The 16070-nt window shown below is 36.6% G+C and overlaps 3 protein-coding genes across 9 annotated transcripts in view; 2 read left to right on the forward strand and 1 right to left on the reverse strand.

Annotated features, from left to right (window-relative positions):
- LOC136835551 (phenazine biosynthesis-like domain-containing protein 1) overlaps positions 1–4485 on the reverse strand; it is a 7783-nt gene extending 3298 nt beyond the window's left edge. For 2 of the 4 annotated variants that reach the window (XM_067099199.1, XM_067099200.1), the window contains exons 1-3: positions 4254–4485; positions 2010–2104; positions 1–79 (exon numbers count right to left, since the gene is read on the reverse strand). The exon at positions 1–79 is cut by the window's left edge and continues 138 nt beyond it. In XM_067099199.1, the coding sequence (XP_066955300.1) occupies positions 1–79; positions 2010–2104; positions 4254–4347 (268 nt within the window). In that variant the 5' untranslated portion in view covers positions 4348–4485. Of the gene's footprint in view, positions 80–2009; positions 2105–3368 lie in introns of all 4 variants that reach the window. The other 2 variants (XM_067099201.1, XM_067099202.1) reach the window with 2 other exon arrangements.
- Positions 1–16070, forward strand: part of LOC136835555 (uncharacterized) — a 234954-nt gene that overhangs the window by 200064 nt on the left and 18820 nt on the right. For 2 of the 4 annotated variants that reach the window (XM_067099210.1, XM_067099211.1), the window contains one exon: positions 12264–12464. In XM_067099210.1, the coding sequence (XP_066955311.1) occupies positions 12307–12464 (158 nt within the window). In that variant the 5' untranslated portion in view covers positions 12264–12306. Of the gene's footprint in view, positions 1–6859; positions 7234–7336; positions 7480–12263; positions 12465–16070 lie in introns of those variants that run through there. The other 2 variants (XM_067099209.1, XM_067099212.1) reach the window with 2 other exon arrangements.
- Positions 4349–4750, forward strand: LOC136835864 (D-erythrulose reductase-like). The gene has a single exon (XM_067099709.1). It carries the CDS (start codon positions 4349–4351, stop codon positions 4748–4750), a length of 402 nt encoding a protein of 133 aa, XP_066955810.1.

Raw genomic sequence — 16070 nt, forward strand, 5'->3', positions numbered from 1 at the left:
CATTTACTGGAATCACGTAAGCTGTCTCGGATAAGTTCAGTTCCCTGGCAATGTCTTGGAGAGCCGAGTCTTGAAGAGTCTGTCGACCAAAGAAATTAAGGCTTATTGTTTAGGCATATCAGCAAGAACCTATGCTGGCATAAGGGCAGCCTGATGCAGAAATAAACAGTAAAACAAAATAAAAGAATATCTACCCGTGTCCATAAGATTTAGCACTCAAACATTAAAATGATCATAAAGAAACTTTGGTATGTCATTAGATATCAGAAAAATAATTAATTTCAGATCGGCTTTTAGTCAAAGGATAATCAATATAATGTGAAATAAATTATGAAGGTTTGATATACGGTTGCAGCAAATTATGGTGAACTTTTCTAATCTACCCTCGAAAGAAAGTATGAAAGTGCTAAAAGAGAAAGGGGCGTTTGGGAGGACTAATTCAAAATACAGAAGTTACCCCAGAAATATTTGAGTAAAGTATGGGAGGCTGAAATACTCGTTTTCTTTAACGTAAACTAAAATAAATTCGATAATTAACCGTTTGCATATCTAGATCCTATTGTCGAAGAAATTATACGTAAAAAAAAAAAAAGAGATGAACATTAATATTTTACAACAGATGTTTTATAGCATTAATAAGGTTCACCATTGTTTTTATTTCAAAGAAACAACAATAATTTGCAGTAAATAAATTAAGACTAAATCGAAAATAATGACGAGACTTATGAAAAGAGGGCTCCATTTACAGAAGGGATTATTTTTTTTATTAAAAATCATAAAAAAATCATGATTATCATAGCTCAAAATATGAAGAATGTTGTACTTATCTAACAAATTTGTAAGTAAAGCGAGTTCAGGAGTAGAACAATGATTTTGATCATTGCAATGAGAGTGGATTAAAAAAAAATTACAAGTTAAAAATTCACTTTCATCCACCATTGTAAATTTATCATTTTTACCAATGAGGGTCCTCACACGATACCTCAAATACCACATATACTCTTGGGTGAATAAGTGAAATAAAATTAACCCTTGAAGATATCTTAAATCTTTGAAATCTGTTAATTCAAATTCCCTCATCTCACATCCAAATTTGAAAACAAAGGTCTCGTAGCTAAAACGATCAACAGTAGTACTAAAGTCAAAGTCAGTTACACGAAACTTCAAGACTTATAGAGTCTATGGATTTCCGTACAACGTTAGAAATTAAATAAGTTTATGACAAGCACCCATGCCCTTACAAAAAAAAAAAAAGAATAAACAACGGAACAGATTATCATTTTCAGCATAGGTCTCCAAACGTTCAGAAAGCTTTAGATAGTATGGGAGTTATGGAAACGGTGGCTCTCAACGGAGCATGAGTTACTACGCCCACATTCAGGAAATGGAGTAGTATTACCAATTTCCCATGTGCAAAAAGAACCTCCTTCTAGATAGTTTTCGGAAATAGAAAAATACGTAACTTAGAAGCTAAGTTATAAGCATTCTTCACAAAAAAAAACACCATGAGGTTAAACTTGAAACAAACCATTCTTAAAACGTAGGACTAAATTATAAGCAGATTACCTTCAGGAATGCATCCCACAAAATGAGATTCTCATTTTGTGGGATCCTCACGGAGGTGAGTGACAAGGACAATGAGGAAGAGAGCGTCTAGTGAAAGAAGAAAAAGAACCGAACCGAATATAGAGTTTAGGCCAAAGGCCAAGCACTGGGACCTATGAGGTCATTCAGCGCTGAAACGGAAATTGACAGTAAAAGGTTTGAAAGGTGTAACAGGTGGGAAACCTCGCAGTTGCACTATGAATCAATTGTTAGGAGAGGGTGGAAAGTAAGATGGAAGAAAAAGAATATGAAAGGAGGTACAGTAAAAGGAACGAAACGGGTTGCAGCTAGGGGCAGAAGGCACCCTGCAAAGAACCTTAAGTAATGCCTACAGTGCACCTCATGAGGTGCACTGACGGCACTACCGTCCTACGGAGAAGAAGAAGATTGATAGAAGCACAGACCTGGGTGAGAGGAACTACGGCAGCAGGATTCCCAGCGAAAGGCTTATGAGCGAAGGCATCGACTGTAAAGATGTTCAGCTTCATTCTCTCTTTTCCTAAGGAAAAAAAAATAATAATTTTGTATGATTTAAGTTCAAAATTACTATAAAATAAATGCAATCACTGAGACCAATAATCAGTTATGCAGGAATTTTACTAGAATGTCCAAGACATAAGTACATGCTTGCATATTTAAAACAACATTCCTATCATTTTTGCTACAAAAATGTAAAAAAAAAAAAATACATGCGGAAAAAACTGCTTAAACGATTCACTGTTTCTAGAGTCAGCTGTGGATTTTAATATTTTTTCAAACAAGAGATTGATTGACAGAAAGGAGGAGATTGTTAATACACACACACACACACACACACACACACACACACACACACATATATATATATATATATATATATATATATATATATATATATATATATATATATCACTTATCAAGTCTGAAATCACATTCATATCCAGAACTAATTTTATGAGTTGGGCATATCAACACATCTTCCAAATTAAGACAGCCTACTGAGCAAGAGCCCGTGCCGGCGCAAGTCCATCTTAATATCAAAATAACAGCTCCAGAATTGATATATAAAAACTAAATTTTTTCATATTATGACAAAATTGATGTTGAGTGTTGACGATCGCAGCACTTGAGGAAACTCTTCGGAAAGAGGAACATATGTCACACCGTCTGCGTGTAATGCTAAGATATCTCATCAATTGATATCTATTTGCAAGAAAAAATACGTTTTTTTTTTTAATTTTAACATCCCTTCAATAAGGTTACAACACGCACACAAAGAAAGGCGTACACACACACACACACACACACATATATATATATATATATATATATATATATATATATATATATATATATATATATATATATCTGCTCAAGTAATTGGGAGAAGATATCAGACAAACTGCATTATTATACTTAAAGATGCTGGACACTAAACAAAGATGTAGGTAGCCAGGAATCGTTTTAATATGGGAAATCTACAATTGTCAATCTTATTCTCGATAACAGCAACTTGTTCATTCAGTATCTGTGTCCTTGAGAGAAAGATGCAAAATAATGAATATTCCCCAAAAATTAGAATTTATCTATTCTGTATTTAAATCCTGATAACAAGAGAGCTAAAGGGTGATTCAGTAGAACCTTATCAAGAAATTATCCCTTGTGCCAGACAAATTAAAAAAAAAGTTAGTGAGAAAGGCTTGTGTTGAGATGTATAATGCCCGAAAAAAAACCCTAAGTTATTTATAGTGCCTAACGCAAACACATCCCAGAATTGTACTTACTTGGTAAGCCAGAACTTTAGTGGAATTTATGATGAACTGTTGTAGGATACACTTAGCTATTGTTGTTAAGCAAAATATGCAGCATCACGGGGCACCGAGATGATCACACAAGAGGTTTCGGGATACCTAACCTCGTTACTATAACACAGAAGAATGAATTCACTTTCTAAATAAACCGTAAAACTGAGGACGGACGATTTCAAGACGCTAAATATCTTTTTGTGAACAGTGTAAAACGTACGTGCTGACTACGGTAGATATGGCGAAGGATGTGAGTTGTATCCAAGGAGGACCTGTATCCCAAGTTCATGTCTGTTTCCAACTCGCTGCCATCAAGGTCGTTTAGTTTATTAATACTGTATTACTGCGTGAGTTATCTCAAGGGACGAGAGAAACATTCTCATAGAGAAAAATTAATTCGAAGAGAATGTTGTAAAAGTATTTTTTCTTCAATAAACATCGCATGAGTTCATTACCGAAGTCTGGCCAGTCGCCAAATTAAAGCTCTCGTTAAAATCGTCAACTTGTTCGTGCTCGAATGCTATCAGCTGTTACCAATGCGGAGTTCGGGAGCTTCATTCTCCGCCAGTCGTCGGACGGTGTGACGCTTGTTTTGGCTGTGTTTTCGAGAATTTCATTGCCCTTACACAATGGGAAAATTCAAAGGAAAAAGGGCGTTAGTGACTGGGGCTGGGGCAGGCATCGGACGAGCTCTTGCCATCAAGTTAGTCGAAATGGGCGCAGAAGTTTTTGCTTTGAGCAAGACGGCTTCCAATTTGGAGAGCTTGAAAGCAGAATGTCCTGCATTGACAACCGTTTGTGTGGATTTATCCGACTGGACTGCTACACGAGAAACTGTAAAGAAACTGACACCGATCCACTTACTTATCAATAATGCTGCAGCTGCTGTGCTGGACCCCTTCCTCACGGCATCTCCGGAAAGCTTCGACAAACTGTTTAACATCAACGTGAAGGCCATGATGAACGTGTCGCAGGTAGTAGCGGGAGATTTGATCGCGCGAGAGCAGCGTGGGTCGATTGTCAACGTCTCCTCTCAAGCCGGGCAACACGCCCTTCGGGACCACACCGTTTATTGCTCTACCAAGGGAGCTGTCGACATGATGACGAAGGTAATGGCTCTAGAATTAGCCCCGAAAGGAGTGCGTGTCAACGCCGTGTCGCCAACAGTAGTCATGACGGATATGGGACGCATAGGATGGTCAGATCCCGCGAAGGCTGGTCCCATGTTGGCCAGGATTCCCCAGGGAAGATTTGCAGAAGTGGACGACGTGGTGAATGCCATCATATATCTTCTGTCTGACGAAAGTGATATGGTGAATGGACATCTGTTGCCCGTAGATGGAGGGTTTTTAGCAGCTTAATCTTTATAAATATCAGCAACAGAATTGTTTTTACGGAAATCACTGCCGCATAACTTCCGTTGTTCCTATCCATTTTCAAAATAAACATATGTCGATTTGGTTAACTCAAAACCATGAGTCAATTAGAAAGAAATTAAATATATGTTGTGTTAATTTAGTAAATACTGCCTTTCACTGTGGTTTGTATTTTCCTCATTGAATATTTTTATTAGAATTCTGTGCCCTTAAGTGAGCAAGCAAGGTCCAGAGTGAGCAAGGAAACTCTCTCTCTCTCTCTCTCTCTCTCTCTCTCTCTCTCTCTCTCTCTCTCTCTCTCTCTCTCTCTCTCTCTAATGAGTTTGTACAGAAAAAGTTACTTATCGACCGTAATCACTATCAGCAGCTCGATCTTGACAACTGATTAATTTATTTCTGTAAACTGGCGTTGTATCTTGCTGACACCACATAATGACTTGTAGAAGAATGCATAACAGTATGCTAATTCTGACAGAGAAATAACCTCAGTGTTAAATGGATAAATCAAGTCGCTTTGTGGTTTGATGTCTTCTCTTATTTTCCAGCCTTTTTTGTGCAAATAATGTTTCTCGTGTCTTAAAGTGAACCTGGAACACCCCACTAGTTCACTTAATAAAACTGCTCCTGGGCTGAATAATCAAACAGCAGAAACATTTTCATCATTTTAGTCGCTTATGTTTCTGTTAGACGTTATTTCAAACATATCTCCAAAAGAGAAGTACATTAGATCTACAATACAATATGTTGCATTGCTTAGGCCTGCATTGCCAGGAAATTAGAATTTACTTTTATAGCAATAGCCAGCTGAGGTCCTTGGCTGCCAATCCAAAAATAGGTACTCGAAGTGAGAATCTAAATAAAATTTCAGTCAGTCTCCCATATATAAGCATACAGATTGAGATACGTAATGAGATAACCCAGTTTCCTGACAAAGTCTTACCAATGATCTAAATTAACGGAAAGAGCTAGGAGTCATTCTAACCAGAACACCTCTCTGCATACCCGAGATAATTCTCTAGACTTTGCCCGGGATCACAGTCTTTCTAGAGTCTAAAGTTCTAGATTGTGTCTGGGATAAGCTGGCCGAAGCAGTGTAGTAAATTATCATCTGTGACTGGCAGGTAGGCCCAAGCCCGCCTCCTGTTCTTGTAGAGTCGAAGTTGGTATTAAAGATTTGGATTTATGCTATTAGTGAATGCAATATAAATAAAAAAACTATTAGATACTGCATGGTTTTTTAGTCTGCAACATTTTTTACATGAATATAGGCTACATTGATGAAATGTAAAATCATTTGCATATCTTACTGGGCAGAGCAAAATAATGCCATGCAAGCCGTTTTACAACAAAAATAAAGCTGATGACTTATTAATTACATATTTTGCACCAAAAAGTGCACCAGCTCCTACAACAAATGAATCATTCTTATCTTCCCAGTCTCGACAAACTTTATTTCATTACACTGGCTCATTAATATATATATATATATATATATATATATATATTAATATATATATATATATATATATATACATATACACACACACACACATATATATATATATATATATATATATATATATATATATATATATATATATATGCACCATTCCTCGAACAACATCCATATAAAAAAACTACCGCTACATCATACATCCATGGTGCGATCCACATCTCATCTCTCTGCCTGCAAGGCCACCCTAATCTTCAACCACATCTTACTTTGTTGTGAACTCTCTCTAGTTCATGTGTCTGGCCTTCAAGGTCTTCCCAGTTCGTAGTCATGGTGTTTAGAAGGAGCGTGGGCAAAGTAACATGCTCATTATATAAATAGCAAAGTTGAACGCTAAACAAATATATTCTGCTTTTGCATTTTCACATATGACTATCAGTGTAACCAGGGTTTGATGCTAGTTCATGGAAGTAATGTTTCAGACTTAGACTATTAAAAAAATTGTTTGTTTGACTTCTCTGTTTTTACTGTCATCTGTCCATATGCGGAAGTGACAAAAAACATGTTTAGATTGCCTCACGCCATTTTCAGTGAAATTTAGACAATTCTACTGTATTACGTTATTTAGATGCTGCCACCATGCACTTAGATGATAGGAGCTTCATAATACGAAATATAGTTTACTCACCTTTCATATGGCTAGATGCTATGGACTCTTCTCAACAGATGTTTATGATTTAAGTAATGTAAACAGAAGAATACAATATATTTGTCTGATGAACTGTTTAGTACATTAAATTACTAAAAATTTCCATTTAAATTTTATACATTACCTTGGGTTTTTGTGTGAATAAGTATCTTTAAATACTCAAATAAATTTATATAAACAAAACAAACAGTTCTATGGGGCTCACATCGGTTTGTTTACAATGTAAATTCTACTTGTTTGGAAGAACGCAAAATGAAAGTTCCTCATCGGACAGTCATTTGAAGCTTCTTAGAAGTTAATTTACACGTGAGTGACAATGTCCATAAGTAAAGTTGTGAGTGACATTGAAAATTTTGCGAAAATATTGTGTAGTATTAAATAGGGCAGCCTGTAAGCTTAGGAATGTTGTACCCGCCAAATCTGCTTTGCGCTTGAACGTAGCCCATGTTACGTTAGCTTTTATTGTTAATTTAATTAAAACAATACCTTTTACAGTGCTGTTTGGTTTTGAATGAAGAGGCACAGACCTTGTTAAGTTGTCTCTGCTTTATGGTAAGCTATCATAAATCTCTGGGACGGCCTAATTTTGGTTGGATCTATGGAGGATTCATCTAATACGTATATGGTAGCTAGCTCGAACAGTCTTCACATTTATTACCGCCGTTTTAAGCATAAACTTATGTTAAGTAATTTAATTAGTTTATGGTAATAGCTCACTAGCCTACTCTAGCTAGCATACTTTGATTTGGTAATTAAAACTGGCTTTTACTTTGATTCATAGTATTGTATGACGTATACGTGAACACTATTTTTCTGACTGGTTAGTCAAGTCTATCGTTTCTGTCATATTGTATATCTGTAGCTCAACCATTACTGTTGGTACATATTGTATATTCCATTCGCCCCATGTCGAAGTTATGGGGGACAGTAGTCGGGAAACCAGGGATTAGACTGGGCTATGTTTGGGGGGCAATCAAATCAAATGTAAAGCGCTAGCCTAGTCCTGATTGGAAGGGTAGGAAATTGCCTACAGAAGTTGTAACCTGAGTTAAAAAAAAGTTTATTTTTCGGAAGACTCCAGCCACCTCCCACTTTATAATTTATATTTTTCTTAGGTAAAACACATCAAAACAAAAAATTTCTTCTCAGTACACAACCTTCTCAAATGCTTAATAGCAGAGATAAATAATTAATCAAATTACGACATATGGTATGACAATACCTGCCCCCCACCCCACTCCATAGCTAATATGGCAAAAATGTAACCAGCACACACTCCTAGGTTAAGATAAGTTGGTATTTTTAGGTTCTTTTAGTGCCCTATCATTTCCTAGCCATTTTTGCATGAAAAGCCCAAAATGGATTTTCATGCAAAAATGGCCAGCTGGCACCTTTCAAAATGGCTGGCTGGAGTCTCAAGAAAAATTACCAAAAAAAAAAAAAGTACATAATTCACGCATACCTTTTGTCACTTAAACATTTTTTGAAGCTTGGAATTAATAGCTTGGACAGTGACAGGGAAGCTTGCAACTTATCCTTCCCCGGCATAATTTAACTGACCAGGTCCTTACCTTGCTGGGGGCCAAACCTGGATCCACCACCTAAGGTGATGTAGGGCGCCTTAAAACCAATAGCGGCAGAATAAAATACGGTGTTCATCGTAACGTAATCTAACTAAGGGTGCCCACTCAGGGCACCCCCACCTCTGCCTGGCTTGATGTAGGGCACCATAAATCATTAAAGTGAAATACTGAAACTTATCTCAACCTAACCTTATGCACTTAGTCCTAACTAGCCTAATACATATCTTGAGGTTGGCAGGTGCACAGCTAAAGTTAAGTATACCTTAGTTTAACCAGACCACTGAGCTGATTAACAGCTCTCCTATGGCTGGCCCAAGAGATTAGACTTATTTTATGTGGCTAAGAACCAGCTGGTTACCTAGCAACGGAACCTACAGCTTATTGTGGAATCCGAACCACATTATACGGAGAAATGAATTTCTAACACCAGAAATTAATTCCTCTAAGTCTTCAGTGGCCAGCCAGAGAATCGAACGTGGACCTAGGAGAGTGCTAGGCGAGTACGATATCCACCCATCCATTGAAGAACTAGGTGCACAGCTAAAAGCAAAATGTTTCCTCTTGCATGATTTTCAGTCCATTTAATTGACTGTCAGCCAAGGTTTTCTAGATCAATAAAGTATGGTTTTACATTTAGTGTAATGTGAAATATATCACTTATGATCTCCATCAACACTTCTTTCATGCGTAGAAGTGATAGAGTGTTTTTCACAAAACCATTATGTTATGACACCCCTTTGCATAACTGAATTCCAGGAAGGGTGGGATATTTGGCCAAGTTAGAAGCTTATACTGGCTAAAAATTACTTAACTTTTAAATTAGAATGGAATTATAAACTCCATGAAAACAATAAAGGAAAGAAACTGGGCAATTTCACTGGAAGCTCCTAAGACTTCACGAAGAATGTCAAAGAGGTCACGGAATTGCATGAATACATCAACAAAATGGGCATAAAATTTGGACAGAACATTCATACTATTAACACCAAATTTGTAAGTTGTTAGGCTTTTCATTTGCTCTTCATACTCCATTAGGAAAAACACCAAAATGAATATCATTGGTGATGGATTTCATGTTGCCAAGATATTAAACTTGTTTAGTAACTAGCCAGGACCTGTTGGTTAGGCAATTGCTATGTAGTCTTTGGCTAAGCTAATTGCTAAGTCAACTAGGCTATGCCTAAGCCTAGCCAACAAACTTAGGCTATGGTTAAGTTAGGCTAGGCTAGGAAAATTGACCAGACAACACTTCCAATAGACTTGAATTGTTTAACTTTTCTCAGTGCCTCTTTAAGGTGATGTTTAATAAGTTTAAAGATTCTCTGTTTCCACTTAGAATTATGATTATAGCTTTTAAAGATTTCTTTGTTGCTTAGAATTATGATTATAACATTTAAAGGTTCCTTTGTAGCTTAGAATAATAAGTTTTAAGAAAAATTTTTGTTGCTAAAGACATTTTTGGCAGTTTTAGCATATTTTTGTTTACATTTAAAACTTTCATGAGAAATGTTTAAGACGTCTCTTTTTTCCCAAAAACCATTATGCTATGGCACCCACTGTGTGTCTGAAGTCTGGCAAAGATAAAAAGCTGGCCAGAGTTAAAAACTAGGCAAAACTTAACCAAGTCCTAGGAATTTAATCTAGGCTGTTCCTATTCAAATAAGTTAACAGGTTAACAGTAGTTGATTAATTGAATTGTCAAACCTCTTAGGTTTTTTTTACCTTGCAATTTATTAGTAGTTACAAGTGACTTTAGGCTAAATCTTAGTCTTACTAGTAGCCTAGTCTTTCTAATGGATTCTTCTTTACAGCCACTTTATAGCAAATCTTTGACCTTTCCTCACCCACCTTTATCAAAACAAACACCTCTCATTGCTTGCAGTGATTGTCCGTTGCTTTGCCTTGAGGCAAGTCTTCTAACTGAAGAGCATGGACTCTCTTCCTTGGTAGAACTGTCTGTGCTAATGAGGAGCTTTGTACAGTCTTGCCCATTCTGCAAACTCAGGCCCCTGGAGTTGGATGTGACTCATTCTCAAGAATCTAACTTATGCGTTGCAGCAGACCCTGGGCGAGTCTTTGGATAGATTCCTTATGGTGTAAATTTTTTTTATCTTGTTATTTTTAGTTTTGGCAAAGCATGTGGGAGAGTTGCATAGCATCTTGTGTCAAGTTCGGCATTTGGAGGACTGGTTCGTTCTCATTCTCATTTGTTCTAGAATTTGTGGCAGAAACTCAGAACCTGTTCATTTCTAATGAGAGATTGAAGAGCTTCCCTAATTCTTCCTGCTGAGAGTTAATTGGTGCTGATCAGGCTGAGATGTTTTTGTGCCAAATCAATCTTTGCGGTAATATCCAGAAAAAACCCATCACCTGAGGATGGAGTTTTGTCACCTGCTTGTTAGTTGATAGGCTCAAGATGGAGGGGCCTAAGAACTCTCTTTCTGCTTCATGAGACGATTAAGAAACAGTGCTGGTGATCTAGCAAGGGGAACAGCTATCCAGTCTGGGTTAGAGCTCATGAAGTCAGACCGCCTTCACTCCTCAGTCCATGTAAGGGATATCCACCACTAGTATTTGGATACTTTCTCCCTTAGGACCTGTGGTGGCTGCTCAAGCTCCACACAGATGTAAATGCATTCCACCTGAGGCGGACAGTGACATAAAGCTTGGATTGAAAGAACAAGTGACTGGCACCTCTTTCCCTTCTGTCATTTTTAACTCCAACAAGTCAGCAGTCAGGCAAGGTACTTGCTGGAACAGGTAAGGATGCAGGTGAGTTAAACAACAGAATTCTCTATCTTTAAGCTTCAGTTCGAAAGATGTGACTTCCTCTTCTCCCTTTTTAACTTTTTTTATTATATTTGCCTCATCATGATAATATAACTCCCTATTAACCCATAGTTCCTCTTCCATAGGGAAAGAACTGGATCTGTTTGGGTTTTCCTAGAGTAAATTTCAGACAAACTTTCTCTGGGTCCAGGCCTTGTCAGTCTGTGCATCCCCATGTCAGGTTGTATAGAAGGTTACAGGAATAATTGTTTTCCTTGCCCATTATTCTTGACTGAGAACGTGACATAGCTGGGTGGAGATGGGAATATGACAGTCAGTTCAAAGAGATGATACCCAGCATTAGTATGCTAATTCTCTTGTATACAAGGTGATGATTTATATTATGGAAATGAAAACCAAAGTGAAAGTAATTTGGATTTTCCCTGTATATACAAACTAGAGCTTTTTATCATAATCCTACTTCAAACATCTCTGCATAGTCTCTGATGTTGGAGGAAAATTGTTGGATTGCCAGCACATTAGAAGTTATATTCAAAACATGTTATCTTTTGAGATTTATCAAATGCTCAAAAGTTGGTTTTTGTGTAACTGTTGTGAGTGAACATCACTTCTAAATGTGTGTGTGGCGCAAAAACAACAAAAGACATTGCAAACATTTGTCAGGGACATTCCTGAAATTAAGAACTGGGCAGTAACTGGGAATAATGGCACTAGAATACTGTAGTGTGTATATTATGAAATGCTATGTTTTTTTTACTGAAAACTTTCATCTTTAAAAAGCTAATGTTGTTTGTTTGTTATGACACTGGATATACTTTATTGTATACTTTGAAATGATACACATCTACATGCAACTGACCTATTAATGTAGTATTTATTGTTCTTTCTTTTCTCTTTTTTAATGTCGGAACGTCATTCATAGGATTTAGCATGACAGTGGAGTAATTAATGTTTTAATTGCAGATCCAGATGGCTTCCTAGACTGTATATTATTTTAAGAAGGAGAATGGCCCTACTGAGACTACTTGAAGGTGTATGTGAATTATATGAAAACTTTCAAAACAATGATACCAATAAGACAGTTCCCAGTAGCTTGCAACCTCGAGTAAACATTAAACGTCTTACTTCTGCAGACTTGGCCAGGGCCTCAAAGAAGCCTGTAACGTGAGTTCTGATGTGCCGTACAGATCAGGTGTTGACATGGAGTAAAAATCATTGATTTAACAAGTGCCCTTCTTGGCCTATCTTTATGGAATATAGTAGCTCCAGAATTCAAACTGCCTTGTTAATACAGTACTGGTAACAAATGAATTCAACAGTCCTGTTACGGGAATAACCCATATGTATGTACTCTTCACTTGTAATAGACTCTTAACGTTGCTGTGGTTGATCCCCATTTTTAGAAGAATATTTAGGTCCTTCATGTGATTCTCTTGTCTTTTTATTGGAGTGACTGTTATCCTTTCATTTATGATTGTTTCATCCAGATTTTTCACTTCAACTTTTTTTTTTTTTCATTTTTTTCCATTTTTAAGTATGGTTGTGGGGGTCACACACCACAGCATGAATATTCATGTATACATTCAGTGATACTGACTCTGTTTTAGTATATCTCTATATTTTTGCTGACCTTGCCAGGCAGTTCAGTACTCAAGTTGTATTTTTATTGACAAACTGTAGATTGAACTTCTCCTGCTGGGAAACCCTATCCTTCACTTGCCATCTAAGTCACTTTTCCTATAACTTAGATCTTATCTCTGTAACTCACTTTAACCACTTTACTTTTACAGTAATGCCCCTGTTACAGGCAGTCCCCGGTTATCGGCAATCTGATTTTACAGCGCTTGTCTAGCGATGACGATAATGGGATTTTCGGCGCCGACATGCACTGATCTCTGCTTGTCGGTGCTGATCCCTACTTAACAGCGGTGCTGATCCCTGGTTATCAGTGCCAGTAAGCGCTGTTATCTCCGATTTTCGGTTATCACAGATTTTCGGTTATCGCCGGTTTTCAATTATCGTCACACTGTCGGGAACAGAACTCCCGCCGATAACCAGGTACTGCCTGTATTTGCTTTCCAGAAATCTGCATTCCACTGATGGGCACACATTAAGGTGCATCTCATTTTCCTGTGCATTTTATTATTGCAGTAGAGTACTATTATCCTTCTTTTCTGGTCCAGTTTGTTCATTAACCCTCTGGTGATCTGATGACACGAAACTATGTCAGTAAATTTTTTGCCGTAAGTGCTCCGATGACGCGATTTCCGCGTCGTGTAAATTATTTTCGGGGGAAATTTACCAAAAAAAAAAAAAAAGGAGTCGTCCGAAGAACACGAGGACTGTACCATTGCGTGGGCAGATCTAGGACCTACAAGAAAACATAAATAGGAAACCAATAGGTATCGCACATGCACCGCAGTCCTCCCCCAACTCAAGCAGTTCACCTCCTGTTTTGGCTGAGTTCAGCACATCTTTTAGCGCTCTCACGTTTTTTGCTTTGTCGTTATTTATCTGTGTTTGTGAAGTGCTTTTGCTTTTGTTATTGTTATAAAAATGTTTGCAAGTGATTGTTGAATGTTTTGAATAATATTTCAAGTGTTTTTCGATAAAATAAATAGTGAAGAACGATGGCCTAGGGTTTATGAGTGCGTGAATAATTTTTTATAAACCTGTTTGTGCATCTGTAAATAACTTCAGTGTGCATGTATTATATATCATTCGAGTGGCCATTCTTTGTACTTTTATTGTGCTGAACGGCAAAATGTAAAAATATCAACGTTTCTATATAAAAATCTTTAGCGAACAATTGACTTTACATAAAAAAAAAACTTTTGTCTTTGAGCTTCAATTGCTCAGTTATTTACTGGGAACACCTATTGATTTTAGGTAATGTATTATACATTGCAGTTTTCACTTTTTTCTAGCATTATTTAATTCAGAGTAATTACAAAAAATGTCAGCGTATATATACATATATGTGTTGTAAATAACTTCAATGTTCATGTATTATATATCATTCAAATGGCCATTCTTTGTACTTTATCGTACTGAACAACAAAATGTAAAAATATCAACGTTTCTATATAATAATCGTTGCCGTATATTTTCCTAGAAAAAAAAAACTGTCCGTAATCTAACGACATTTGCTCAATTTTATTCTAACAATACATATATCTTTATTTTGTGCAGTTTATAGGAAACTTATTCAACTTTCTAATGCCACCTTTATTTTTTTCTGTCTTTATTCCTTACTTAGGTACGATATGAAATGTGAGCATAAGTAGGTTGGAAAATCTGAAAATTGCACTCCTTAAAAAATTAGCATTTTTTGGTCGGTAACAGCTAATTAGCAAACACATTTATAGCAAATTGATTGCTTCCACTTGAAAGTTCAAACATTTCCACAAAATTTATGTATAAAATAAACTCCCCAAACCTAATTATTATATTTTTCATGATTGTTTAAAAAAAAATAAATACGATTTTCCTTAAAAATTTCATGTTCATCACGGTTTTTTATTATTTTTAAACCTTGCAAAGATTTTCTGATTGCTTTGGGAAAAATTCAGTCATTTGCCGACATCATAAAAGAAACCAGAAGTGTATATCAGTTATAGCTTGGGCGTATCGATTTTTACAAAGAAACTTTTCCGCGTGAGCCCACTTTTCCCTCCACTGCATAAGTCATGTGCCGGGGAGCAATATAGGAACCCCTGTAAGTGGAGAGGGCTAATTATGTTTTCATATTTGGTACAAGATTCATGCTGCCTCATCAGTGATTGATTCTCCAGCTACTTTTAAATAATTGCTTTGGACTCTGATGGGCCTGGAGGCTTTCATTTCATCATCTTGGCCATGCCATCATTTTATGTGTTCAGAGTACTGCTTCCAGTGTTGCATTATTCCTTGTCCATCTTTGATTTTTTCTTTGTTGTAAACTTTGACATCTTTTTATCCTTCCCAATTCACTTTATTTTAAAAATTTTCTAGCATCTGCTTTGTTGAGGTTTTGATGCCATTTCACCTAAATTTTCATATTTGGTTCAACCTCTTGGCCTTTCTCCTCTTCTTCCTGTATGCCTTTCTATTTTCTTCCCTGCTTTTACTCAGCAAGAACTTTTGTCATCTGCTACAGTTTGTAATTATGTTTAGTAGTATCTACCCTCAGCCTTTTCATTCTGTGATTATTGACACTGTTCCTTACAATCTTTGAAATAATTGCTTTTTAAATTTCCGTTTTTTTTTTTTACTCTTTACACTATCTCTTTATCTTCCTTTTTCCTGTAATATTAGTACAGCATAATTTTGTCTCTGTTGTATGAGGTATGCCTCAGGTGTTTTAACATTGCAACCCTCTTTCTAGTGATGTCATTAATATAAGCCGTCAAAATACAATAGATTATTATTTAACCCTTGGCTTTGCTAGATTTTCAGAGCTATTTTTTCCATCATGGTTTCTGTCTACAAAACAGTGTCCTCCCATCAAATCCTGAAACCAACTCTAAATTGTTTCATGTTGCACCTGGGAGGTTTTCCTCCTGTTCCACATGTAAAACTTTTTTACTCCCAGTTTCCCTCTCAGCACTGAATGATCTCATAGGTCGCAACAATTTGCCTTTGGCCTAAATTTTATATTCCTTTTCATTCCATGTTTCATAAAGCTGTCTACAGAATTGTCTGCAGTTTAGGGCATTAGGAACATGTAACCACAAAAATTTTAAATTTCCAATGTCTAGCTAGTGTTGTGTAAGCTGTTCATAATTATTA

Source organism: Macrobrachium rosenbergii, chromosome 55, assembly GCF_040412425.1.
Source record: "Macrobrachium rosenbergii isolate ZJJX-2024 chromosome 55, ASM4041242v1, whole genome shotgun sequence".
Lineage (NCBI taxonomy): Eukaryota > Metazoa > Arthropoda > Malacostraca > Decapoda > Palaemonidae > Macrobrachium > Macrobrachium rosenbergii.

Bases quoted from the DNA above. Each gene is read 5' to 3' on its own strand.
- LOC136835864 (XM_067099709.1), top strand. From the start codon at position 4,349: ATGAACGTGTCGCAGGTAGTAGCGGGAGATTTGATCGCGCGAGAGCAG.